We start from the raw sequence: 26,374 nt of genomic DNA, 5'->3' as shown, positions 1-26,374 counted from the left end.
CAACGTGGACTGAACTGATGAGCTTGGAACTTGACTCAGGACTGGAATGTGACAATGGCTGAAGGGAAGTCAGGTAATGCTGAGACGAGGGCTAAACAGGGTAATCTGGAATTACTATGACAAAGGCTAGAACTCAGGTGCAGGCTGGACAGGATAATTGGAAATAACAGGTTTCAGGAAGGAATGGGTAGGTTTGGGAATTTTAGGCTGGGAGGGAGTAGGTAGGTAAAAGGGGCAGAAGTTGATCCACAGCAGGAAGCAAGGCAGGGTGACACGATGCAGGTTTACAGAGTGCCAGGGACCAACCAGGAGTAGGACTAGCAGCAGAGCACAGGCCAGGTATTGCTGTAACAGGACGTCTGGATGCCAGGTATTACTGTAGCAGGTTTTCGGGATGCACCAGGGGTTGCTGTCAGCAGGCTTACTGGATTGCCAGGTTTGGCTGTAACAGGTTTTCTGGAAGCACCGGGGATTGCTGCCAGCAGATTTACTGGATTGCCAGGTACAGCTGAAACAGGTTTTCTGGATAGCGCCAGGGATTGCTGTAGCAGGTTTTCGGGGACAGACTTGAATGCATGAACCATACACCACGGGAAGACGAGATGTTCAGGCCCAGAATGCTATCTGGAGAGGATATATATACCATGGGTCTGGCAGCAATTGGTGGATACGGACAGGTGGTCTGGTAGTAGAATTCTGAGTGGTGGAAGGCACAACATGCAGAGGGAGTATTCATCTCTGCAGCTCTGAGAATCAGAACCACACCTGTGATTCCAATCAGGGCTAGCAGTGCTCACAGACAGAGGAGAGGCCAGGTGCAATAATCAGAGCAAATCCTCCAGGCAAATTACACACACAGCTCCATGGGGAAGCTGACAGGGGTAAGTCCCAAGGCAAAAAGGTGACAACTAGACAGGGTTGTAACAAAGTCGTTATAAGCTCTTACTAACATAATTTTGCCATAAAATATTTTATATTTACATTTTTCTTCCCATTTGTTTTTCCTTCTGTTGCCCTGTCATATGTCTGTATGTACCTCTCCCTATATGTTCTGCATTGTGCCCCCTATATGTATCCCACTGTGCACCACATCCCGCACTGTGCTCCCCCTTCCCTCATGACACACACACTGTGTTCTCCCTTCCCTCATCTCACCCACACTGTGCTTCCCCTTCCCATATCCCGCACTGTGCTCCCACTTCCCTCATCTCACCCACACTGTGCTTCCCCTTCCCATATCCCGCACTGTGCTCCCCCTTCCCTCATCTCACCCACACTGTGCTTCCCCTTCCCATATCCCGCACTGTGCTCCCCTTCCCTCATCTCACCCACACTGCTTCCCCTTCCCATATCCCGCACGGTGCTCCCCCTTCCCTCATCTTACCCACACTGTGCTCCTCCTTCCCTCATCTCACCCACACTGTGCTTCCCCTTCCCATACCCCGCACTGTGCTCCCCCTTCCCTCACCTCACACACACTGGACCTCATTCAGAGGCGATCGCTTGCTGCAAGCGATCGCTCTGAATGAGGGCGGCCACTTACTTTTTAAAGTGCCGCCTTCTGGTCGATCACTAGGCTGTAGGTTACCACCACAGCTCTAGTGACCGACCAGGATGATGGTCATCACCATCGCGACCCTCGGGGCTTACGACCAGATGCTAAGGTTGGGTCTAGGCTCTCGTAAGCCCCAGGGAACTTCCTGCTCTGTTTGAGCAGGAAGTTCCCCACTGACATCAACAATGATGTCATTGGGGCCGCCTCCAAACGGCAAGCGTTCCGACAGGAACACCTCCGTTTGGCCGGGCACGCCCCCGGCACGCCCAGCAAACGGGGCGAGCTGTCACTCAACATCGACAGCTCGCCCCGTCTGATACGAGACCCCTAGCGACGGAGCGCCCATCGCTAGCCGGATCTCGCGCATGCGCACGACGGAGCCGGCTCTGTCGTGCGCATGCTCTGTGGGGACCATCGACCCAGTTGCGAGTGCATCGACGCTTGCGACCGGGTCTCAATGAGACCCACTGTGCTCTCCCTTCCCTCATGTCACCCACACTGTGCTCCCCCTTCCCTCATCTCACCCACACTGTGCTCCCCCTTCCCTCATCTCATCCACACCATGCCTCCCCTTCCCTCCTCTCACCCACACACTGCCTCCCCTTCCCTCCTCCCACCCACACACTGCCTCCCCCTTCTCTCCTCACCCACACACTGCCTCCAACTTCCCTCCTCTCACCCACACTGCCTCCCCCTTCCCTCCTCTCACCCACACACTGCCTCCCCCTTCCCGCCTTTCACCCACACTGTGCCCCCCTTCCCTCCTCTCACCCACACTATGCCTCTCCTTCACTCATCTCACCCACACTATGCCTCCCCCTCCAACCCCTGGACAACACTGTCACTTACCTATATTAACACTGGCCAGAAAGGGAAAGTCATCCAGGGCCATCTTCATTCTTCTTCTTCTGCCTGGAAGTTGGCTCCTCTGCATGCTGCTGTCATGCCTGACGCTGACTGCCGGGGTCACACTAAGTGGAAAACGCAGAGTATTCATAAAAAATATTGTGACAGTGTTAGTGGAAAACGCAGTGTATTCGTAAAAAATATTGTGACACTAAGTGTCAGAATATTTTTTATGAATACACTTCGTTTTCCACTGTAAGTGGTAGGGCAGTGTGTTATTCTTTTCTTATCCATAAAAAAATTTGTGATGCTGTAAGTGGAAACTTCACAATTTCACAACTTCACTGATAGTCCCAGCCCTGAACAGCTTCTTAAGGCCCCTACACACGGAACAATGTGCTCACTATGCGATATCGTGAACGATTTCCCTTGAAAGCTCCCTGGCACTCCAGAACATTATATGGTGCTTAAACAGCACATTTTCTACTTCAGGGTCCATAGGGTATCCACAGGATACCTTGGGGTATAGGTGTGACGTCAGTCGCAGGGCACCAAAGAGTTAAGCTTTCAGCCTCCCAGGATGCACTAGGTCCCCCTCCTATACCCCGCCCCCGGGCCAAGGCACCTCAGTTTAGTTTGGTGCCCGGCCGGAGTCGGGTGCACCTGTTGGAGTGGGGGCTAGAAGAGCCCCTGAAGCTTATTCTTCATGCAGCTGTGGCTGCACATCTGGATGAACAGCATGGACAGTCAGTCCTGACGTCCATGCTGTCTTCCCTACACCCCGCCGGTACCAGAACGCCGGTACTGATCCGGGGATGCTGGTGGGCGTCTGGGGTCACAGCTAGCGGTGACCCCAGATGCTCCGGACCATGGCCGGATTCAAGGGGGACAGAGGTAAGCAGCGGGGTCCCGCGGTGGGTCCCCGCTGATCACATGGTCCTAAGTCCCCAGGCAGGGGGCTCCCTGGGGACTGGCTGCAGCGTGGAGCCAGGCGACCAACCTGCGCTTCCACTACCCCCTGGGACAGCGGACCGCAGCAGAGCGGTAGCGCTGCGGCGTCCCAGGGGTTAAATGCATGCCAGGGGAGCGCGCCTTCCCTGTCTCACAGCCGGCGCCTCCCCCGCTGCACACAGCCCTCTCTGCATGCTGCCGACTGGTCCTGTGGCAGCGCTCCTCCCCCAGGCCAGCCTCCTCTCTGCTCCTCGGCGGCCATCTTCTCCAGAACGCATGGTGAACGCTGCTGGAAGCGCTGGACGGAAGCATCGTGGTCTGGGTCCCCCCGCATACCTCTCCTCCGCTGTGGTCAGGTCTGTGTATGCAGCGCTGTGTCCTACCAGGCCCTGTGTCTGTGTAGTTGAGTGATCAGCGCTGTTAGTGCAGGAATTGTTAGTTCTCTGCATTGTATGTGACTGTGCTAGCGCTGCTGCCTGTAACTTTTCTTCTCTAAACTGTCAGCTTTATTACTGTCCCTGTTCTTCTGCTAAAGCCCTTGCGGTGCGGTACTGCAGGGTGGTCTCTCGCCTATTTAATACTTAATTGGTGAGAGAGGTCACATACGTGGTGCCATCATGTCTGAAAGTGATTTTCCCCTCCGGCTACAGTGTACCACGTGCAAAGTACCGTTAGCGGAGGGGGAGGGTAGCGCGGAGGGCCTTTGCCGGCAGTGTTTGTCCATGGCGCGGCCTATTACGGTTACAGCACCGGTACAGGAGCCGCCCTGGGCTTGTTTCGCTCAGGCGTTAACAGCTTTAGTGGGCCAGTTAGCTCCGCAGCCCGCGTTTACTCCGAGGGGTTTGTCCCAGCAGTCTGTGGTGTCGTCACCCATGCAGGGGTTCCCACGACAATTGGTGGTACCCCACAGTCTCCCTATTTCCCCGCTCCCGGGTTCTCAGGAGCCAGCGTGGGTTAACTCCCTGACGAGTTCTGTACAGCACTTGTCGGATGTGTTGCAAGGGGAGTCTGTGATGCGGCCTCATAAAAGGCCGGTGGCGTCTCTGTCCGCTCCTTATGAGGATGACGAAGGGACGTCTGATGATGGGGAGATTCTTGATCCTTACGATCAGGAACCTCTCCATACTAAGGACGCTGATGCTAAGTCCAAAGTATATATTCCTGGACTTATTCGGGCGGTCCGCACAGCCTTGGTGATTGAGGACGAAGTTCCCCCAGCGGCTAAATCTAAGTATGCCTTTTTCAAAGATGTGAAGGGCGATGCCACAGTCTTTCCTCTTTCGGGTCAGTTGGTGGACCATTTAGAGGAGGCGTGGAAACAACCTGGCAAAAGATACCAGCCGCAGAGACGCCTGGCGGTGGCTTATCCGTTCGCGGATAATTATTTTGCTAAGTGGGAATCCCCTCCACAGGTGGATTCTCACGTGACCCGTCTTGTCCGTAGTGCCACATTGCCGATGCCATCCATGTCCTCCCTTAAGGATGCTACGGACCGCAAGGTAGAAATCTGCCTGAAGTCCGCTTATTCCCTTGCAGGGGGGGCAGCACGGCCGGCTATGGCCATTTGCTGGGTTGCCAGAGCGATGGAGCGCTGGGCGGATTCATTAGAGGCTTCTTTTGAATCCGACTGTCCGGCCGAACAGGCGGAGTTGATTGGCAATCTCCGTGATTCGGCCACCTACATCAACGAGGCGGCTCTAGACATTAGTACTCTGGTGTCTAGAATTTCTTCAGCAGCGGTAGCTGCTCGTCGCACCTTGTGGCTGCGATCCTGGAAGGCGGACGCAGATTCCAAGAAAGGTCTGGAAGCGTTGCCGTTTACCGGAGAAGTTCTCTTCGGTCCGGATCTGGATAAGATTGTGGCCACGCTGGCGGCAGCCAAATCTGCTTGTCTCCCGTCGGCCGCTGCTCCTTCTGGTTCGGGACCATCGTCCTTTCGGTCATCTAGGGCCCAGGGCAGGCCCAAACCACAGTCGTTTCCTCGACAGGCTGGCCCTAAGAAATCGGTCAAGCCCCGGAAGCAGGCATGGAGTACCAGACGTCCGGCCCCCAAGCCAGATGACAAGCCTGCGGCCTGACGGTCCGGGCCTCCCTTTGGGGGATCCCAGGGTGGGAGGCCGCCTGCTACAGTTCGCCCAGTGTTGGTCGACCACTACGACAGACACTTGGGTTCTGGAGGTGGTTTCCCACGGATACGCCCTCTCCTTCCGGCACAGACCCCCGGCTCGCTTCTTCACCACGGGTCTCCCATCAGACCGGAACAAGGCTACGGAGCTGCGGAAGGTATTGCACACTATGCTCCAGGCTGGAGTTATAGTGGCGGTTCCATTCTCCCAGAGGGGCCAGGGTTTCTATTCAAATCTATTTTTGGTACAGAAACCCAATGGGTCATATCGTCCGATTCTCAACCTCAAAGCACTCAACAAGTCTTTGCGGGTCCCGAAGTTTCGGATGGAGACCCTACGGTCCATCATTCTGGCGCTGGAACCTGGGGACTACTTGGTGTCATTGGACATACAGGACGCTTACCTGCATGTCCCTATTCTTTGGCGCCATCAACAGTTCCTCAGGTTTGCAATCCGCAGCGACCACTTCCAGTTTCGGGCGTTACCTTTTGGCCTGGCAACAGCACCACGTGTTTTCACCAAGGTGATGGCGGTCATGGCGGCTTCTCTGCGGCTGCAGGGAGTCCGCATGTTGCCGTATTTGGACGACCTGTTATTGGTGGCAGGATCTCCAGAGCTCCTGTTACGCCACTTGGACCTGACCATTGCACTGCTGCAACGGCACGGCTGGCTAATCAACTGGCAGAAGTCCACTCTAATCCCGTCTCGGAGGATTCTGCATCTTGGAGCCTTATTGGACTCGGGACAGCAAAGGATCTTCGTGACGGAGGACAAGATCTCTGCTTTACAGTCAAGGGTGCGCAGTTGCCTGCACAGCCGCCGGGTGTCCTTACACTCGGCGATGAGGTTACTGGGCTCCATGGTGTCGGTGTTCGACATGGTGGAATACGCCCAGTTTCACTCCAGACCTCTGCAGCACCTGATCCTGTCCAAGTGGAACGGGCTGACTCAGTCTTTGAAGTCCCAGACGATTGTGCTCACCCAGGAGGTTCGCCTGTCCCTTGCGTGGTGGTTACAGACGACCCACCTCAACAAGGGACGTCCGTTCTGGGTTCCAAATTGGGTCCTGTTGACAACGGACGCCAGTCTTCGGGGCTGGGGAGCAGTTTCGGGTCCACACTTGTTCCAGGGCAGGTGGACGCCGACAGAAGCGGAGCTTCCAATAAATATCTTGGAACTCCGTGCGGTCTTCAATGCTCTCCAGCAGGCACAGCGGTTTCTCCAGGGTCGCCCGGTGCAGGTCCAGTCGGACAACGCTACCACCGTGGCCTACATAAACAGGCAAGGAGGAACTCGCAGTCGGGCGGCTCTCGTAGAGGTCTCTCGGAACCTGGTTTGGGCGGAGTGCAATCTTCCGGCCATATCAGCGGTCTTCATCCCGGGAGTGCTAAATTGGGAGGCGGACTTTCTAAGTCGCCAGGACGTTCATCCGGGGGAATGGTCCCTGCACCCGGACGTTTTTCAACTACTGGTGGACAGGTGGGGTCTTCCAGAAATCGACCTCATGGCGTCCCGGCACAACAACAAGTTGCCGGTGTACGGGTCTCGCACAAGAGACGAAGGGGCGTCTCTGGTGGATGCTCTGTCCGTCCGGTGGACGTTCCGGTTCGCATACCTGTTCCCTCCGGTCTCCCTTCTTCCACGGGTAATCCGGAAATTCAAACAGGAAGGAGGGACGCTCCTGTTGATAGCTCCCGCGTGGCCCAGACGGCACTGGTTCTCAGACCTTCAGGGTCTGTCCGTGGACAGTCCTCTGCGGTTGCCGCTACGACCGGACCTTCTGTCTCAGGGTCCTTGCCTTCACCCGGACCTGACTCGGCTGTCTTTGACGGCGTGGCTGTTGAGACTGCCATGCTGAGGTCCCGGGGGTTTTCCAGCTCTGTGGTGCGTACCATGTTACGAGCTCGGAAACCGTCTTCCGCGAGGATATACCATCGCGTGTGGCATACGTTCTTCCAGTGGTGTCGACCGAGAGGTTATGCACCGCGGGAGTTTCGTCTGTCTCGGATTCTCGCCTTCCTGCAAGCGGGACTAGATCATGGGCTTCGCCTTGCTTCTTTGAAGGTACAGGTTTCGGCCCTATCTGTCTGGTTTCACCGTAGGATTGCTACAATCCCGGATGTGCGCACCTTTATGCAGGGTGTTCTCCGCATTCAGCCGCCCTTTGTTCCACCTGTGGCGCCTTGGGATTTGGCTGTGGTCCTGAGGGCTCTCCAAGGACCGCCGTTTGAACCACTGGGCTCAGTGGATCTTAAATGGCTAACAGCTAAGACTGTTTTCCTTCTGGCCATTGCTTCGGCCAGACGTGTTTCTGAGTTAGGGGCTCTTTCTTGTAGACCCCCTTTCTTGGTTTTTTATGGGAACAGGGCAGTGCTCCGCACTCGGCCCGAGTTTCTTCCCAAAGTTGTTTCCCAGTTTCATGTTAACGAGGAAATAGTTGTTCCGGCCTTTAACTCACCGGGTCTTTCCGTGGGTGAGGCCTCTTTGGATGTTGTGCGGGCCTTAAGGACTTATGTTGACCGCACTTCTTCGTTTAGGAAGTCGGACGCTTTGTTTGTCCTCTATGGCTTCCGTAAAAAGGGTTGGCCTGCTTCAAAGCAAACTTTGGCAGCCTGGATCCGTATGGCTATTTCTGAAGCTTATCTTCATGAAGGCCTACCGGTCCCTCCTTCTCTGAAGGCTCATTCCACTAGGTCTGTGGGTCCTTCGTGGGCAGCTCGACGTGGTGCCTCGGCAGTTCAGATCTGCAAGGCTGCTACGTGGTCTTCTGTCCATACCTTCGTGAGGTATTACAGGTTTGACACCTTCGCCTCTCAGGATGCTTCCTTCGGGCGGCGGATTCTCCTTTCTGCACAGGAGCGTCCCCACCCTTAAAGGATACTGCTTTGGGACATCCCCAAGGTATCCTGTGGATACCCTATGGACCCTGAAGTAGAAAATATGAGATATGGTAAGAACTTACCCTTGTTATCTCTATTTCTACGAAGTCCATAGGGTTCCACAGGACTCCCGCCCTGTCGCACCTGTGCTGCAGATGGGCTTTGTTCTTGTCACCGGTTTTCCGTCTCCCTCTGGTGAGAATGTGATTCTTGTATGTGTCCAGATCTTTGTTCTCTCTCTTCCTTCTCCTCCTCCGGCCTATGGCTTGGTAACTAACTGAGGTGCCTTGGCCCGGGGGCGGGGTATAGGAGGGGGACCTAGTGCATCCTGGGAGGCTGAAAGCTTAACTCTTTGGTGCCCTGCGACTGACGTCACACCTATACCCCAAGGTATCCTGTGGAACCCTATGGACTTCGTAGAAATAGAGATAACAAGGGTAAGTTCTTACCATATCTCATATTTTTACTTAGGAACTATCGTGCAAGATCTAAAGATAGCTGACTGCATACACGGATCAGTTAGATCCGTGATGCAGGCAGCTGTGTAAAATAAATGATTCAGAGATGCACGCACAGATCAGTGCGATCCATGTGAGTTGCACCTGAAAAAAAACGAAGCTAACTGGAAACTTCCAATTGCCTAATTAGTCATTAGCGGGGATGTCCAAGGGGTTCTGCACGATGTCCCAACATTTTAACCTTGAAATAAAGATTTTCCTTACCATCTCACACTCAGGGAGGTGCAAAATATTAAGAGTTTATTCTGACTGGTTCAATGTTGCTAATTGGATTGCAAAATGAATTTGCAATCCGATTTTGCAGAGAAAACAGCAACTCGCACCTTATTGGATTGAGCCCCAGGGCATGTACTGTAAATCCTCTACGGACAAAACTGTTCTGGATCGATCTCATCATCCACGAAATTAACTATTTAAGTTGAGCAGGAGGTTGAACAAAGGCTCATTTGGAGGAATACAGGCCAAACAAAAATCGCTATCACAACAGTTTGTTACATGCCCTATAAACACTATGGGGTATATGGAATCGCCTTTGAATTGCAGGCATCGGCTAATTCCGTTTAGTCTGGCCAATGTTTTAAAGTAGCAATCATTTAAAAAGGCAACATCAGGTTGGTTTCAGCATTTCACCTATTAAATGATTGCTACTGTAAAACATTGCCCAGACTCGCCAACGCAAAGTAGAAAGCAACACTAAAACAGCTTTTCAGGGATGGACTCCATAATAGCAGATATGCTTAAAATCATCCTGAAGGGATGAAAGAAACAGCAGTGGCTGAAATATTTCCATGCTGTACCCAGATGAATAACGGCACTGTACACTCTATCCCCAGACTTTGACATGGAATCTGATGTTACATGCCAACCATTTCAGCAAGGCCCTGGGTTTGCTACCCAGTGCCACCACTTGCCCCTGTTTACATTGCTGAGTGTGTTGCTGGTACCCTCTGGGAATAAATGTAACCCATTAATTTTTAGGCTGTCCTGAAGTTTGATAAGAAAAACGGTTTATTAATTTTTTGCTCAGAACATGTCCCCTTTATTATATTTCTTTTCTGTCATTTTTTTTTTATTATGTGGATTTTATTCCAGTTATAGTCGATGATTATTTTTTTTCAAATTTCTTTACTGTAATTCAATTTATAACAACATGTTCTAAAATAAATTAAAGTTTAATTTCCATTCTGTTTTCTTCTAGTACATAACATTTTATGTGCATTTTTTTTCAAGTCTCGTATGTAATCTGTTACTGTATGTCAGAGATGTAGAAGAGAAGCGGACAAATAACCCGTAGCTGTACAGCTGTTGTGGAGCTCTCTGTCCTGGCATGCCCAGGCTGACAGAGACACGATGGGACTTGTCATCCCACAGCATCTGGTGAGTCACAAATTACTTAAGTGTACACTATTCTCAATGCTTCGTGCTTGCCAGGAAATATTCTATATTTATTCTTTTCTGTAGACATGGAGGGTGTAAATGAGGCAGTGTGTAGTCCATGCAGGCTTTGTACACTTAGGGATATGATGGTCATAGCGGGGAACTACCTAAATGAGCTATCCTGGAAATGCATGCTAAATAATATAATTACAAAATGACACAAAGATCCATATTTTATTGAACCTGTAGACTCAAAAATAAGAATGTGTACTATGCTTGCAATTAATGTATAAACATTTTCAAAAGGATAAATAAAACAGATATAGCCTTTATACCTTGTAAGCATAAAAACATTAGCAAGGCAGGATAGAGGCAGGGGAGGCAGCCATTGTAAGTGTTATAGGGGTCCGCAAAGCCACACCCACCCCCGTTCTGAAATGCAGAATGGTCACAGTTTAATTTCCAAATTTGTTTTTGGCTTTCAGCATGTAAATGACAGCCGGAGTGTGTTTTCAGGAGTCCACCATACATCTACAGCCGTGATTCCTAAATCTACCGATCCAACCCTCCGCTTGGCAACCATTGATGATCGACAATCTGTTGGCGGATCAGGAAACTTCTGCATGTTAAAAAATCCCCAACTTCCCGATTCTGACCATCTTTAGGTTAGGATCGGGGAATCGACATTGTTCGACATGTTAATATCCTCGATTCCCTGACCCCACTATCAGTAGAGCGGAGAATTGCCATGATAGTGGCTAGGCGTATGGGTCCTTTTACAATCTACAAGGGTCCACACATATAATCCTGTGCATCGGCTCATGACATCATCACATCCACATCTCCCTTTTTAGAAACCATCTGCATTACACACAGGGCAGACATTTTCCTTCCATTCTCACATTTTTGAAACTGGGTAGTGTGTACAAGACAGGTGAAAATAGTAAAGGAGGGGATTAACCTTGGGAGCAAAAACATACTGTTCAATCACTCAGTCTGTATTTGACTAAGCGATGCCAACAACGTAAAATAAATAACCAATGAAATACAGTGAATCAATGCTCTGTGTTGCCAATATTTTGACCAATGCCATGAGCTTCGCATATGCACATAAAAACCTTGTGTGTTTCAGGTAAGACCAGTTACATGTATAGGGTTACTGTCCATCTGTGTTAATTGTGAATGACAGACTAAAGTTGAAAAGATTACCAAGGCTGTTTATTGTACACTTTTACTGTTGTGTATTTGAAAGTCTTCTACTCCATTACTGTATGGTATGGGAATTCCAAATGTTAGGATCGTGGATCATTTGCTAGGGTAGTTAAAGCTACTAAAAGAACCATTGACCAGTCCTTGCCTAGACTGGAAGAATTTTTTGCTAAAAGGTGTTCATTAAAATCAAACAAGATCATTGCTGATCCTAGGCACCCGTGTCATTCTCGGTTCTTTTTATTGCCCCTCTGGAAAGAGTTTTAGGTGCATCGGGTGCCATACTAGCTAGGAAGCGTTATCTTCCTCCTAACTGCGATTGTTAGTCTAAAATCTGAACTATATATTTTATTTTATTGAGCTGAGAGTTTTTGCATTGTAATTTTGCTGATATATTTTTGTAATGTGGAAGTGACAATAAATTTGATTGATAATTATAGGAGTTGTTAGGACAGTGCCAACAAACTAATATAGTTTGAATATATAACTAATATAATTTCTAATATATAACAAACTTAACAAGTCTGCAAGGGAGATACCATATTAGTTAGTTATCGCTTATTTTCGTATAATAGCCATTTCTTTGCTGCAGAGGTTTTTTTTTTTAAATGCAGTGTCAGATGCAATTACATTTGCCGGGAATTTATTACTAGTGTTTGGTTCTCACTGTAGACTTTTTCTATTTTTTTTTTTTTTTTATCTATGGTAAGTGCATGTGGATAGACCAAGATGTTTTCTGGAAATAGAGAGCCACCAAACTGCTTACTGTAGCTTGGGTACGAGGCCTGAATGTGACATCACAATATTGTCTGGTTTACATTATTTTTTTTGTTGTCTGTTTCACTATCTTTCAAGTTTGGTACTTGATTTCAATATTTATCAAGCTGTAAATAAATTAAAAGAAAGTAGATTTAACATTCCTTTAAAATAGACCCCTTTCTGGGTTGCAGCACTTCCTTTTCCCCAATTACCTGTGCTGCGTTTTCATTAATTAGCCCAATGTGTTGGTGTATTTTCTTGGTGGGGTGGAGTGCTCAGAGATTTGGTGGTTGAATAGTGTAGTTCCGGTTGTCAGGATGGCCCAGTTAAATGATATTGCAAATGGTTCCAATGAATAACTTTTTCATGAAGTGATTCTTACCTCGCTTTGTTTTAATGACTGAAAATTAAGTAGCATTACATTGTAAATATATTACAAATGAAGACATGAAAAGGGTGCTTTTAAGGGTTGTTTTTATTCTCTGACAATTAAGCAGATCATAAAAAGGCCTTAGAGTAGAAGCCACTTCACATTTTTTTCTTAGAAAACAGGATTGCTATTGTAAGCATAGATTATTAACATATCATAATTGGCTAGTAATAAAGTAGCATCCATCCATTCTAATACAGGTTCAGTCTCTCACCATTGTAACAAATGTATTTTACCATAAAATATCCCATCGTCCGTTAGGAAAAAAAAATGCTCATACAAATAAAGTTCATTTCTACCATAAATATAACTAAATGGCATTTTTATAGAGAATATAAACAGTCTTCTCTCACACTTAAAATAATACAACACATAAAATAAGAAATAATCTGGATACTATACTTGAAACATAATATTAGAGTTAAAAACATATGGCTTAATCAGAAAAATTCTAGTCTTTAAATATTGACAATATCTAATGCAGTTTACAACAAATGAAATGCATGTGGTTGCAGTCCCTCTGAAAAAAAACCCAAAACCTTGCATATAGTCTGGCCTGCCCCCTTCAATATGTAAATCATGAGTATGTGGTTTACATTCAGAAAGAGAGAGAGAAAAGAGTAAAGTAATAAACAGAGAAGTACAAAAAGCAGTCAATTGCGTAGAGGTTAATTTTGCATTCATAGCCCTAAATCAAGATCCAAAATGGTATTTTACTTAACGGAAGGATAGCAAACAGGAGTGATGGCAAAGAAATACTAAACTACTTACATTATTAGGGATGAAACAAATACGGAACTTTCACAGCTGTATCTGAAAACACATTTTACTTTAAGTCCAACAACACCAAAAAAAAGGTCAATGTTTGACAATAAAGCAAATAATCAATGGTCCATTATTTTCTCTATTTCTCCTGTATTATTTCTATTTTCAGGTCAGCTGAGGTTATCAGTTACCATGCTTGCACTACAAGCCAGCAAAGTGCACAGTGGTGACATTTACAATATTCAAGATATCCACCATGGCGGCTGGGACTGACCGACAAACAAACCATACCAGTTACTAACATAGAGTTAAAGGCTTAACTACCGCTTCAATGGTTGATTAATGAAACCCTATTAAGCCTCAGAATTGTATTACATCTACTTAAGCAGGAAATGGAAATACGCACGCTAAGCACGGTTTTCCTGCTGACTGTAAGCGCTGTAGAAAATAGTATAGACCATTCCACAAACTAATTTGCTTTGTGAACAAGAATGGATATATTAACCTTTACTTTGGAGACAGTAGGATTAGCAGGGCACAGAGAGCAATAATTTGTGTAATAAGAGAGCACAGGCTTTAAACCTCAGCTGTAACATATTCAAGGGGTAGCACAGAGTGGAAAGCACAGGTAGAGAACTGTAATGGGGAACTCAGCTCTTAGTGGCCCTTCTACATCTCAACCATTCTGATGCCTTAAATAAAAAAACAAACAAACCAAAAACACTACACATGAGTAGTTGAGGTCTACTTTTTGGACAAGATGATTAAACAGAACTGTACTAACATAATGTGCATATATAGGCTATATTAATATTGCCATCGGTCCATTTGTTTTCCCAAGAGACAGCTGAAGGAAGCCAGGGAATGATGACTTAAGTGAGAAACAGAATATATGGCGTCTTCCGTAAATCGTGAATAGTTGCACATACCTTTACTGTACAAAGTTATGAAACTTACTAACTGTACAATAAAATGTACTACATTTACTGTACAGAACACCTTTCAATGCTATGCATGGGTAAGGTCTCCACTGTGAATTAGAGACCCCTACCAAATTAAATAGCCCTTACAATGCTATGAATAATATAGCAATCAGTCCACTACATGTATAATTAATTGTAAGTTCTATGCTCTTGAATATCCACTACATTAGACCAAAAGCAAAAGAACAAACTCCTTAATGATTGAGTTTATTATTCCTACCCCTATGTCACTGCAGTTTCTGAATAATTGAGAAGGTTCCTTACATAAGAAATTTAAAAGGAGCATAGTGACTGTTGCTGGTGTCTTTTTCCAGAAGGAATAATCAAGTGTCAATTAGCTGGGAGGTAGCTGCTTCTCGATAAACTGCTTTATATCTGTCATTTCCTAAGAAAAACAATATACAAATATATTACCAAAAAATACACAAGAAATGACAAGAAATACAGACACTAGTAAATGAAACAAAATGTGTCATGCAAAAAATAAAATTTAGTGTAATGTTTGGGCCAGACATATTTGAATGTGTTTATTTTATACCATGTAACCTTGTGTTTATATTTTGTGCATATTTTACTTTACAAGAATCATTGCTATCCTCTTCTTTGAGGTTCTGCTTGTCGGTGACCTCATTAGCATGCTGATATACTCCATAGACTTATCTGTATACAGATGAGCTAAATAATAGTATGTAACATACTTAGATAGAGAGAGAATGCTATGAACAGTGGAGGGATTCCATATAAAGTAGAGGAGGATGAATACTTTGTGATCTGAACTAAACAGTTTTAGAGACCAGCCTCAATAGGTGAGTCTATGGACTGTCAGCATATTAACAAAGGTCCAGGAGTGGATTGGCCATAGCCTGTACCAGGACTTTTCTTGATCAGCCAGACAGGACTGCCTGATGTCATTTTGCTTTGGTTCCTCCCCACGTACATTTTATTTTTCAATTAAAAGTTATTTATTTACTATACACCTAAGACCAGGTGGGGTGTAGCAGGTCCACAGCAGCCTGGATAAAGTGCTGCATCCCACCAGTTGTAAGGGTCGGGCAGCCTGCTGTTACAGTGCATGGCCCCTCCCATATTGTGTGTTAGGCAGTCACCGGGATGCTCCTTGTATTGTATGAATGTCAGTGGAATGCTCTCTGTATTGTATGGTGGCCACTAGGATGCTTTCTGTGTTGTATTTAACTAGGATGCTCTCAGTTGTGGGTACCAAAGAGGCAATGTGATTTATTTATTCATTACTGCTAAAGAAAATGTGAGCAGGGCTAAAATATATTTGTGTTGATCCTGCATGCAGTTAATTTGGTCCCACCTACACAAGCCATTTTCATAATATTTTCCAGGGTCGCTTTAAGTACCCAATCCGCCCATGATGAAGTCACAGCTAGACAAGTGTATTGTAGAGAACTTTCATGGATCATGAAAACTGTACAACTCACCTGGTTGCATGAGCTGTGTGCCAAACCTGGGTAAGATTTGAAACTGACATTTGCTGGGTTTATTATAGCCTTTAGCCTCTGTGATGTTAGAGAACCATACAGATAAGGGATTAGCGTATCACTTTCTCCATGGCACTGGAAAACCGACACATCTTTGTTGGCACTATTAACAGCAGCCTGCGTAAAACGTATACAAATACATGAAAAACCAACCTAAACTTAATAAGCAGATTTTTCTTTATAGATATTGGATGTTTATAGGCAATATAAGTACATGAAATTAAAATGCGTCAGTTTTATTTATTTTCATTCCCAATAGGAAAACAATTTTTAATATTGGCATCTAAGCAAGTGTTAAAGTATATAGGGCCGTATTCAATTAGCGTAGAAAATGGCCGTTTTTTTCGCCATTGGCAAAAAAGGCATTTTCGAAAAAACAAAAAAGGGCGATGTTTTCGCCAAAAAACAGGTGAAAACGGCAACAGGCGAGAAAAAAACTGGAGAAAAGTTTTCTCCATCCAAGACCAGGTGAAAAAAAAAAAAAAAAAAGAGCAAAATCCCTATTTTTGGTTAAAAATGTGGGGATTTCATTCAGAATCCTTTGGACACCCCCCTAATGATATATTACCGGGAAAAAAATTCTTAGGTTGCGTCCTTTGACGAAAAACGACTGCTCAAATTTTGGGCGAAAAAAAAACATTTTTGAAAAAAAAGAGAGAGCAATTTTTTTCCAGGAAATTACTGTTCTACGTAAATTGGGGGTACATTAAAATGAGTGCAAGTATATTTTAGTGTCGTAAAAACACGATTTTAAAAAATATAAAAAAAAAACGCCTGCTGCGACCACGTGCGATATTTAAAATGCCTGACGCGTCCGTACCGCCCATCGAAAAATCAGACCCAATACGTTAAATACATCCAGTTTTTTTTTCGCCTGTTGCCGTTTTAGCCTGTTTTTCGAGCAAAAACGGACGTTTTTGCCAATGGCGAAAAAAACTGCAGTTTTTGCCGCTAATTGAATACAGCCCATAGACTAATTTCTGTGCAACCAACCAACGAAGTCTAAACAGTTTCTGAGCCTGGTAGCAGCACTACTATTTCCGTTAGATCACTGTGCGAGAGGTGTGAAAGGGATCGATGATCTAATAGGAACACACGTAAAAACCTAATTCCTTTAACTGCATGGTATAGTAAGAAAATTGGTATGGACGGTACACATTGTAATTTTCCACATGTTTACTATAGATTGTATTCCCTAGCAATTTTCATAAAATGTGTGTATAGATCATTATCTCCATCTATCTATCAATATATCCAAATGTGTTTGTACTCACATATTGGGGTGTATTCACTAAGCCTTGGAGAGATAAAATGGAGATAAGAAAATAAAGATATGTCCCAGCCATTTGAAAACTGACAGTGAGGAGCTGATTGGCTGGGACTTATTTCTCCATTTTATCTGTCTCCAAGGCTTAAGGCACACATCCACTAGACGATTAAATTGAGCGATTGAACAATAACGATATTGGTATCGTTCAATAATAGTTTGAAAATAGTTTGCACATCGTTAAGAAAAATGTCTAAAACGACCAGCGATGCCCGCTTCTGCTGGTCGATTAGACATCTACCATCGTGCAAATATGTTGTACAACCTGACGATAACGTCAGGTTGAGCATGTTTGCAGATGACTGATGTTTCTACACTGAACGACTGCTCGTTCAGTGTAGGCACATCACAGACTGACAAACAACTTCACGATTACAATGTCGTAATCGTGCAGTCGTTTTCAGGTCTTTAAGTGGATGTGTGCCTTTAGTGAATAGACCACATTGTGTATGTTCTTTCTGGGGTGCATTCACTAACAAACTGTAACCCAAAGAACCTATCCAAATTAAGTTTGATAGAAAGCACTCATCAGTATACTTAAAGTATAATTCTATTCATCAAAGAATTGTCCTAGACCTATTTTTAAAAGCACCACCAAAGAATAAGTACTGAAGACCCACCACCATAACCACAATAGATATTTTAGTCCTCTACGTAACTCAAAAACTATCAGCAGCTGTGCATACTAAAATGGTTACTGGTGATCCCAATTGAGATCCATAAATCAGCATAGCAATACAAAAGCCCACATTTCACAAACCATTACACCACTCATACAAACTTATATGCAAAGTAGAAAATAGAATTCTAAAATACAGAGATCAATAAAGACTAACATGAACAAGCAGAGTGAAGCTTACACAACATATCTTATTAGGACTATGCATGGTGTGAATTCCATAAACAATACTTGAGTGAAAAGTAAACACATTTGATTATATGGTGAGCCTTGCATTAAAGGACTATTTTTTTCTTGTGCATCCACAGTTAATTTATTTTAAAGATAGATAGATAGATAGATAGATAGATAAATAAGATAGCCTTTGTGGTGTTGAAAACATTAATTAAGGATTCAGATCCATGTTACAATTTTTTTTTTACTACCATTGGTGACCCTGGAGGCCACTGAACTTATTTTCATCTATGTGGAACTACCTTAGAACATGACGGTTATCCTGCTGGAAGTAGCCATTCAAAGATGGGTAGGCTATGGCCATAAATTCACATGGTCAGCAACAATACTCATGTAGGCTGTGGCATTTAAACAAAGCATAATTGGTATTAAAGAGGCCTAATTAGTGCCAAGAAACATTACATCACTACCATAAACCACTGAAACAGTGCAGTATCAATCCATAGGTTCATGTTTACACCAAAATTCTGACACTACCATCTGCATATCTAAAATCAAGATTTTAGATGGTGATTTCTTTCCAATTTCCAGCTGTCCAGTGTTCTTGAGCCTGTACCCACAGTTTCCTGCTCTTAACTAGCACCATCAATCATTCCACGATCAAAGTAACTTAGATCACATACTGTATCTTCCTCATTCTAGTGTTTGGTCTGAACAACAACAGAATTTCTTGACTATGTCTGCATCCTTTTATACAGAGAATTGCTGCCACATGAATGGCTGATTAGTTATTTGCATTAATTAATAAAGTGCCTACTGAGCAGCCCTCTCTCTACACACACACACACGTTTAAACATCTGTCTCATATTATGTAGACATACAGTCAGGTGCATAAATATTGGGACATTGACAGAATTTTCATATTTTGGCCTCTATTCACCACCACAATGGCTTCGAAATGAAACAAACAAGATGTGCTTTAACTGCAGATTTTCAGATTTAATTTGAGGGTAATTACATCCAAATCAGGTGAACGGTGTAGGAATTACAACGGTTTCTGTATGTGCCTCCCACTTTTTAAGGGGCCAAAAGTAATGGGACTATCAACTCAAAAGCTATTTCATGGACAGGTGTGGGCTATTCCCTCGTTATTTCATTATCAATTAAGCAGGTAATAGGTCTGGAGTTGATTCTAGGTGTGACATTTGCATTTGGAATCAGTTGCTGCCGACTCTCAATATGAGATCCAAAGAGCAGTCACTATCAGTGAAGCAAGCCATCATTAGGCTGAAAAATCAAAACAAACCCATCAGAGAGATAGCAAAAACATTAGGTGTGGCCAAATCAACTGTTTGGAACATTCTTAAAAAGAAAGAACGCACTGGAGAGCTCAACACCAAAAGACCCGGAAGACCACGGAAAACAACTGTGGTGGATGACAGAATAATTATTTACCTGGTGAAGAAAAACCCCGTCACAACAGTTGGCCAAATCAAGAACACTCTCCAGGAGGTAGGTGTATATGTGTCAAAGTCAACAATCAAGAGAAGACTTCACAAGAGTGAATATAGAGGGTTCACCACAAGATGTAAACCATTGGTTAGCTACAAAAACAGGAAGACCAGAATAGAGTTTGCCAAACAACATCTAAAAAAGCCATTACAGTTCTGGAACAACATCCTATGGACAGATGAGACAAAGATCAACTTGTACCAGAGTGATGGGAACAGAAGGGTATGGAGAAGGAAAGGAACTGCTCATGATCCAAAACATACCACCTCATCAGTGATGGTAGTGTCATGGCGTGGGCATGTATGGCTGACAATGGAACTGGCTCCCTTGTATTTACTGCTGACAAAAGCAGCAGAATGAATTCTGAAGTGTTTCGGGCAATATTATATGCTCATATTCAGTCAAATGCTTCAGAACTCATTGGACGGCGCTTCACAGTGCAGATGGACAATGACCCGAAGCATACTGCAAAAGCAACCAAAGAGTTTTTTTAAGGCTAAAAAGTGGAATGTTATGCAATGGCCAAGTCAATCCCCTGACCTGAATCCGATTGAGCATTCATTTCACTTGATGAACACAAAACTGAAGGGAAAATGCCCCAAGAACAAGCAGGAACTGAAGACATTTGCAGTAGAGGCCTGGCAGAGCATCACCAGGGATGAAACCAAGCATCTGGTGATGTCTATGCGTTCCAGACTTCAGGCTGTAATTGCCTGCAAAGGATTTGCAACAAAGTATTAAAAAGTTTAGTTTGTCCCATTATTTTTGGCCCCTTAAAAAGTGGGAGGCACATATAGAAACCGTTGTAATTCCTACACCGTTCACCTGATTTGGATGTAATTACCCTCAAATTAAATCTGAAAGTCTGCAGTTAAAGCACATCTTGTTTGTTTCATTTCAAAGCCATTGTGGTGGTGAATAGAGGCCAAAATATGAAAATTCTGTCAATGTCCCAATATTTATGCACCTACTGTATCCAAATATATATATATATATATATATATATATATATATATATATATATATCTTATTCCAGCTATAGCTTAATACAGCTATACAGCTGTATATTGTACACACCTAGGACAAAATTTAATAGCTCGAGAGATGCAGATAACAGCAAGATTTTGGCATTGTAGCCGCTAGATTAAAAATGGCAATATTTTTCTGGGCAAAATGGACCAAATAAATTGACTCTTTAAATCGAGGGGCTACTTTGTCCAAAAAGTCGCCGTTAATCAAATCTTTGCCACATTTGGGCCATATACAAACACAGGATCCAGCTGTAGATTACCTGGGGAAAGGAGGATCTTAGTGGAAGCCAACAGCTCAGAGCAAGAATACCAGCTAATTTCTGACTTGTTGTTAGAGCAGTGTACAGTGACAGGGCTCCTCCCTATTAGAACAAAAGCAGCTTTTATTATAAACAAGAAAAATACAATAAACAAGAAAAAAGTTATCCTTGAAAGCCAGTAGCAGACAAGACAAAAATACAAATATGATCCTTATCCTTCTGAATTTTTTAATTGTAATTTCCGGTTCACGGCTCTTGTGGAATAATTGTAATAAGATAAGATAATTTGGTTCTACTCTCTTTACCTATGTTTTAGTATATTTATTATATTTTGTACATATCTCTCAAAGCTGTATATTGATACAATCTCAAGGCTTAATAAAGGATGTTTACTGCCAACTAGGCTTGGTGTCGTTTTAGGAAAAGACAGCTTCAACCCCCATAGTAGAGACAACAACTGCTAGGTAGAAGGGAAAATATCTGGTTGTTTCAAGATAGAAGCCGTCATGAAAAGTCGGATTCAGCTTCCTGGGGCACATTTTGGTCTCTTTAGACTCCTAGTAAGAGCTGTGCTTGGAGCAACCATGGTGGAATCGTTTTTCATAAAGAACCCAGGTAACATTGGATAATCTTTAGCCCACAAGGACATGGCAAGGGTAATTTCAGACGGAACCGGTATGATTTACCGCCGGACCCATGCCCGGCGGTTGGAATCCCGACTGCGGCATCCCGGCAGAGGAGGAAATCCTGATCGTCCAAGGTAAGTATTGTCTAACCTAATTCTACCCCCTAACCCTCCCTTAGGGGTGCCAAACCCTGACCTTCCCCCCCCAGTGCCTAACCCTAATCCACCCTCTAAGTGCCTAAACCTAACCCCTCCCTTCCCCGCCACCTAAACCTAAGTCCCCCGGGGGGGTGCCTAACACTAACCCCCTTTCCCCTAGCCTAAATCTAACCTCCTGGGGGTTTGCCTGACCCTAAGTCCCCCCGGGAACCCTAAACCTAACCCTCTCCCCCCCAGCGGCTGTCCGTGCTCGGCGTCCCTTCGATCGGGATGCCGGGTGCCGGTCTCCCGGCATTGGTAAAATGACAGGCGTCTAGATTTAGACGCCTGTCATTTAACCCTCGCCGGGATTAAGCAGTCGGGAAGCCGGCTGTCGGGATTAGGTCCGCCGGCTTCCCGACTGCATACCTTTCAGACAATTTGTCAGGATCCACAAGGATCCAGAACCAGAAATGATGTACCCTAAGAAGAACATCCCAGATTGAATAGAGCACTTATTAAGGAATCCCCTGCAGGCCTTAGGATCACCATCATACTTTAGGGGATTAGGTATACAAAGGGGAACTGCAAGCAGTAACAGGAGTTGCAAGAATGACTGATGCGCAGGGGGACTGAGGGGTGGGGAGATAGGGGCGGGTACTAATTACCCAGGCTTGATGGAAGGGCTCAGCATGGGCTCGGGTCAGCCGCCCGCCTGCCCTCCCTTACATGTCAGCGGAAGCAGCCTGTGTCTCCCCATTCCAGCATGTCACTATGTGCTGGGCTGTGGAAAGACCAGGGAGGCTGCTGCCAAAGTCTCCACTGGCTGTGCGGGTGTCATGCCCCCTCCCTGGACATGCCCCTAGCTTAGAGACACACAGCTCCCCCTGTGGAGCACACAGTTATTTCTAAGGGGGGGGGGGCTAGTAAGGAGGCGTGGCCATGACATTACATTAGGTCACACTTCACAAAATTACCCGGGTCCGACACAGCTCTCTACGGCCCTGTGCATCAGATACTGGAGGAGCGAACGGGACTGCATGGTGTCCATCCGTTGCACTAGTATCTTCCCTATTAATGAGTTGCTGAAGCAAATCCATGGGTGATTATTCACCAGGTGAATCCATTTTGCGGGCCAGAGTGTACAGACACATCTCATGGATTAATAAGGGATGTTCACTGCAAACTAAGGCACTAACCAGGACAGAGGCACAGAGTCTAATTTGCCGATGGTCTTCACCAGGGACCCCCAAGCAAGGGGATTTGCTGCACCATACACACAGGTATTGGCCCTCTGAGTGGGTACCTAGTGTGACAGGCTGGTTACCAGAACCCAGTACAGAGAATAGCTAGAGAAGTCGTGGGTCAGAACCAGATCTGTAGGAGGAAGTATCAGAGGAGCGTCCAGGAGATTTGCAACGCCAAATAAAAGGTTGAATAGAGGAGTTTATATAGGAGGCATGGTTTGGTATCTATGGTAAGGAGTAGATCAGACTCGGACGCCCACCCACTCCATCGAGGAAGCTGACACAGGCAGTCATAACCAATCACTGGACCATGGGGAGTTGCAGGATGTGGAGACCATCGCGCCTGACCAGATAAATGAATCTAGAGCTCTGGCGGTGTGAGTCATATAACCTGTACATGCCAAAAAATGGGTCACACTTGTCCTACCACTCAATTGTTTAAGTAGTGATTGTGGAGTCTGTTTTCGCCATCAGCTAGATTTATAATTATAAAGTCTGCTTTTTTTCCCCCTTTTGGAAGTATATATTTTCCATTTCTGGCTGAAGGCTATAACATCCCATATTTGTCCCTATTTCTATTAAATGATGGTCTGATGCCACAATAATGTTTTGTTTTATGTCACTTTCGCCCCTTACTGATTATTGGGATAGCACATATATGTTATTTTATGGTTTTAAATGCATGTGATGTGCACTGGCTATTAATATTACTAAAACCATGTATGTTTATTATTTACATTTTTGGACTTTAGAGTATACTTAAATATCTAGTTATTTTTTGTATATTCAATATTAGTTACTTAATACCAAGGAATTCTGTGGCCGAATACAAATCATAAAAATATGAGAGAACTTCTCACAACCATTTATTAAGTTATTTATACAACACACACATATTCCACAGAAGTTTATAATCTATATTTCCTATCTCATGGACACTAGGGTTAATTTCCTGTTACAAGTCAATTAACCTTCCGGTATGTTTTTGTAGTGTGGGAGGCAACCAGAGCACCCAGAAAAAAATCCATTGAACTCATGACCATCTGTGATGTCCATAGTAATTTACAATACGGGGTACTGTGTTTTAACCCCTTCTCTTCCCTCCACATTTGTATATTTGATATTATTTTGCTATTCCATTATTAATAGTTCTGATAATTACATTCAAAGAGTATTGTATGTATTTTGAGATCTTGGAAAAGTGATCTCATATATATATATATATCTATATCATATTACATCTATTTACACCATTAGTATAGGAAATGGAATTTAATTTATCAAGATTTACTAAGAAAGGATAACGATCGAATTGTATTACTGCAGGAAAGAGTATCTGTAAATGCATTTCCATCTATGTGATGATAATCTTAAAAATACTATAAAGACAGTCTAGACGTCCACTAGACAATTAAACATTTGTTATGTCTAAAGCTGGGTACACACTATATGATGTGTGACCCAGCGACGGTGCAATATGATGTAAAGATACATCGTGCCTACCACACACACTGTACAATCTGCTGTACGACGGCGCGATGTGTTACATACTGCAGCAGATGGGACAATGCGATGAAAAACTGTAGTTTACGGTAGATTGGACATACACACTATACAAGGTGTACGATAGATCGTTCTGATCCGCGGTACCCTGCATTAAAGTTTTGCCGGGTACACATTAGACGAGATGCCGCCCGATCTGGCGGATCGGACAACATATCGAGCACATTGGCCAGTGTGTACCCGCTATGTCGCTGACGATGCACGCTCCCGTAACGGCCTTTATAGTAGGTCTATGTTGCTGTGACGTTTTATCTTCTCAATGATTTTATTTCTGATGGTGTTACAAAGACCCTGAAGCAGGCATGCTCTTCCAAACCTGCCTGATCACACACACACATTTTATACACCATTAGTATATGAATGGGAACTACATTTGAAAGGACAATTAATGAAATAGGAATACGAAGCAGTTAATTAATCCATGTCATGTTTTTATATATATTTTCATTATGTTTAATATTTTATATTGAAATTGCTTCCTCCTGTTCCATATTAAAATACACTATTTCTCACAGTGTATTTATAATCCTATTAAACATAAAATAATTCTATTTAATCAGCTTCACAGTGGGCATTATAAAAACACTATGGGTGGTCTGTATGCTACTAATTAAGAGTGCTATAAAGGAACCGGACCATTAACACTGCACCTTGACAAAGATGCCACGTGGGCTTCAAAACGCGTAGGTGATAGGTCCCTGTAGTCATACACACCTGGACTGCAGACTACCTGTCCAGAGCACACCGATCCCCAGTCACAGAGGAAACTGCCCTGTAGCCTCTGCTTTGCTCCTGGTCCCACAGACTGTTGAGCAAGGGATGCCACCCACATATCCTCGAGAGCAGTGTTGTGTTAAGACAGGGGTCAGGGAACTTTTTTACCCTTTACCCCAAAATATATTTAGATACGCCGACGTTACCCCCTTGTTTTGAAAGGAAGGAAATCATAGTAGTGCCCCCATATAATGCCCCTGTAGTAGAGCCCCCATATAATGCCCCTGTAGCACTGCCCCCATATAATGCGCCTGTAGCAGAGCCCCTGTAGTAGAGCCCCCATATAATACCCCTGTAGCAGTGCCCCATATAATGCCCCTGTAGCAGTGCCCCCATATAATGCCCCTTTAGTAGTGCCCCCATATCGTGCCCCTGTAGTACCGCTTGTCAGGGGCGTATCTACGTATTGGCTGGGATGGCACTTGCCAGGGGCGCCAGCCAAGGGGGGTGCGCCATCTAGCGGTATCACACACACAGCCGTCGGCTGGTTAGTTCATTTATCATGTCAGTGAACTGTGAAACAATGTATCTGCAGCGTCGTGACAGGACGCGCTGTCCTGGAGCTGAGCAGCCTGAGCCCCTCCTCCCTCCTCTCTCTGACTGCTCTGTGTATTGTGTGTACTGCTGCTGCTGCCGCCGCGGAGCTCACTGATTTAGAGCAGACAGGCAAGAACCTGGCAGCGTCTGCTCTCTCAGCCAGTCACAGGCAGCAGCTTCTAAATCACACAGCAAATCCTCCTCCCACAATGGATCCCAGTGGCATGCAGCAAAGTGTTAAAAACATAAATTACAGTACTGTACTTGAAGTTGTCAGGGTCTCCGTCCTCTCTGTGACCTGTCCCCCATACCCCACGCTGATTGGATGAGGTCCAGGAAGTAGGTTGGGTGGGGGTGGGACAAAATGTAAATGACAGGCTACTTTACAAATGGCTGCCTGTATAGGGTTAGGTGACTAGTGAGTGGACTTGTGCTGTGTGTACACAAGAAGGGAAGTACATGGATTCTACTTCCCTTTGTTGAGTCTGCATCTGATTAAATAAGCACCCTACCATCCAGGGACACCAGCACCCTGCCAGCTAGGGACACCAGCACCCTGCCAGCTAGGGACACCAACAACCAGCACCAGCCAGGGAGACC

General features: G+C 45.0%; 1 protein-coding gene and 1 long non-coding RNA gene across 3 annotated transcripts in view; one reads left to right on the top strand and one right to left on the bottom strand.

The window, feature by feature from the left end:
• The first annotated feature begins 794 nt into the window (after positions 1 to 794).
• Positions 795 to 11,731, top strand: LOC148526799 (uncharacterized). The gene is made up of 3 exons (XR_015878211.1): positions 795 to 881; positions 10,106 to 10,252; positions 10,738 to 11,731. It is a non-coding gene; the product is annotated as an uncharacterized LOC148526799 (long non-coding RNA).
• A 946-nt stretch (positions 11,732 to 12,677) lies between these two features.
• Positions 12,678 to 26,374, bottom strand: part of LYPLA1 (lysophospholipase 1) — a 52,709-nt gene continuing 39,012 nt past the window's right edge. For both annotated transcript variants that reach the window (XM_088469538.1, XM_088469539.1), the window contains exons 7-9: positions 20,891 to 20,992; positions 15,847 to 16,023; positions 12,678 to 14,783 (exon numbers count right to left, since the gene is read on the bottom strand). In XM_088469538.1, coding sequence (XP_088325664.1) covers positions 14,733 to 14,783; positions 15,847 to 16,023; positions 20,891 to 20,992 — 330 coding nt within the window. In that variant the 3' untranslated portion in view covers positions 12,678 to 14,732. The remainder of the gene's footprint in view (positions 14,784 to 15,846; positions 16,024 to 20,890; positions 20,993 to 26,374) is intronic.

The sequence above is a fragment of the Taudactylus pleione genome, unplaced genomic scaffold (genome assembly GCF_031769625.1).
Source record: "Taudactylus pleione unplaced genomic scaffold, aTauple2 ptg000093l, whole genome shotgun sequence".
In the NCBI taxonomy this organism is placed as follows: Eukaryota; Metazoa; Chordata; class Amphibia; order Anura; family Myobatrachidae; genus Taudactylus; species Taudactylus pleione.
Note: the sequence above shows the minus strand (reverse complement) of the source record. Positions and strands in the feature narration are given on the sequence as shown.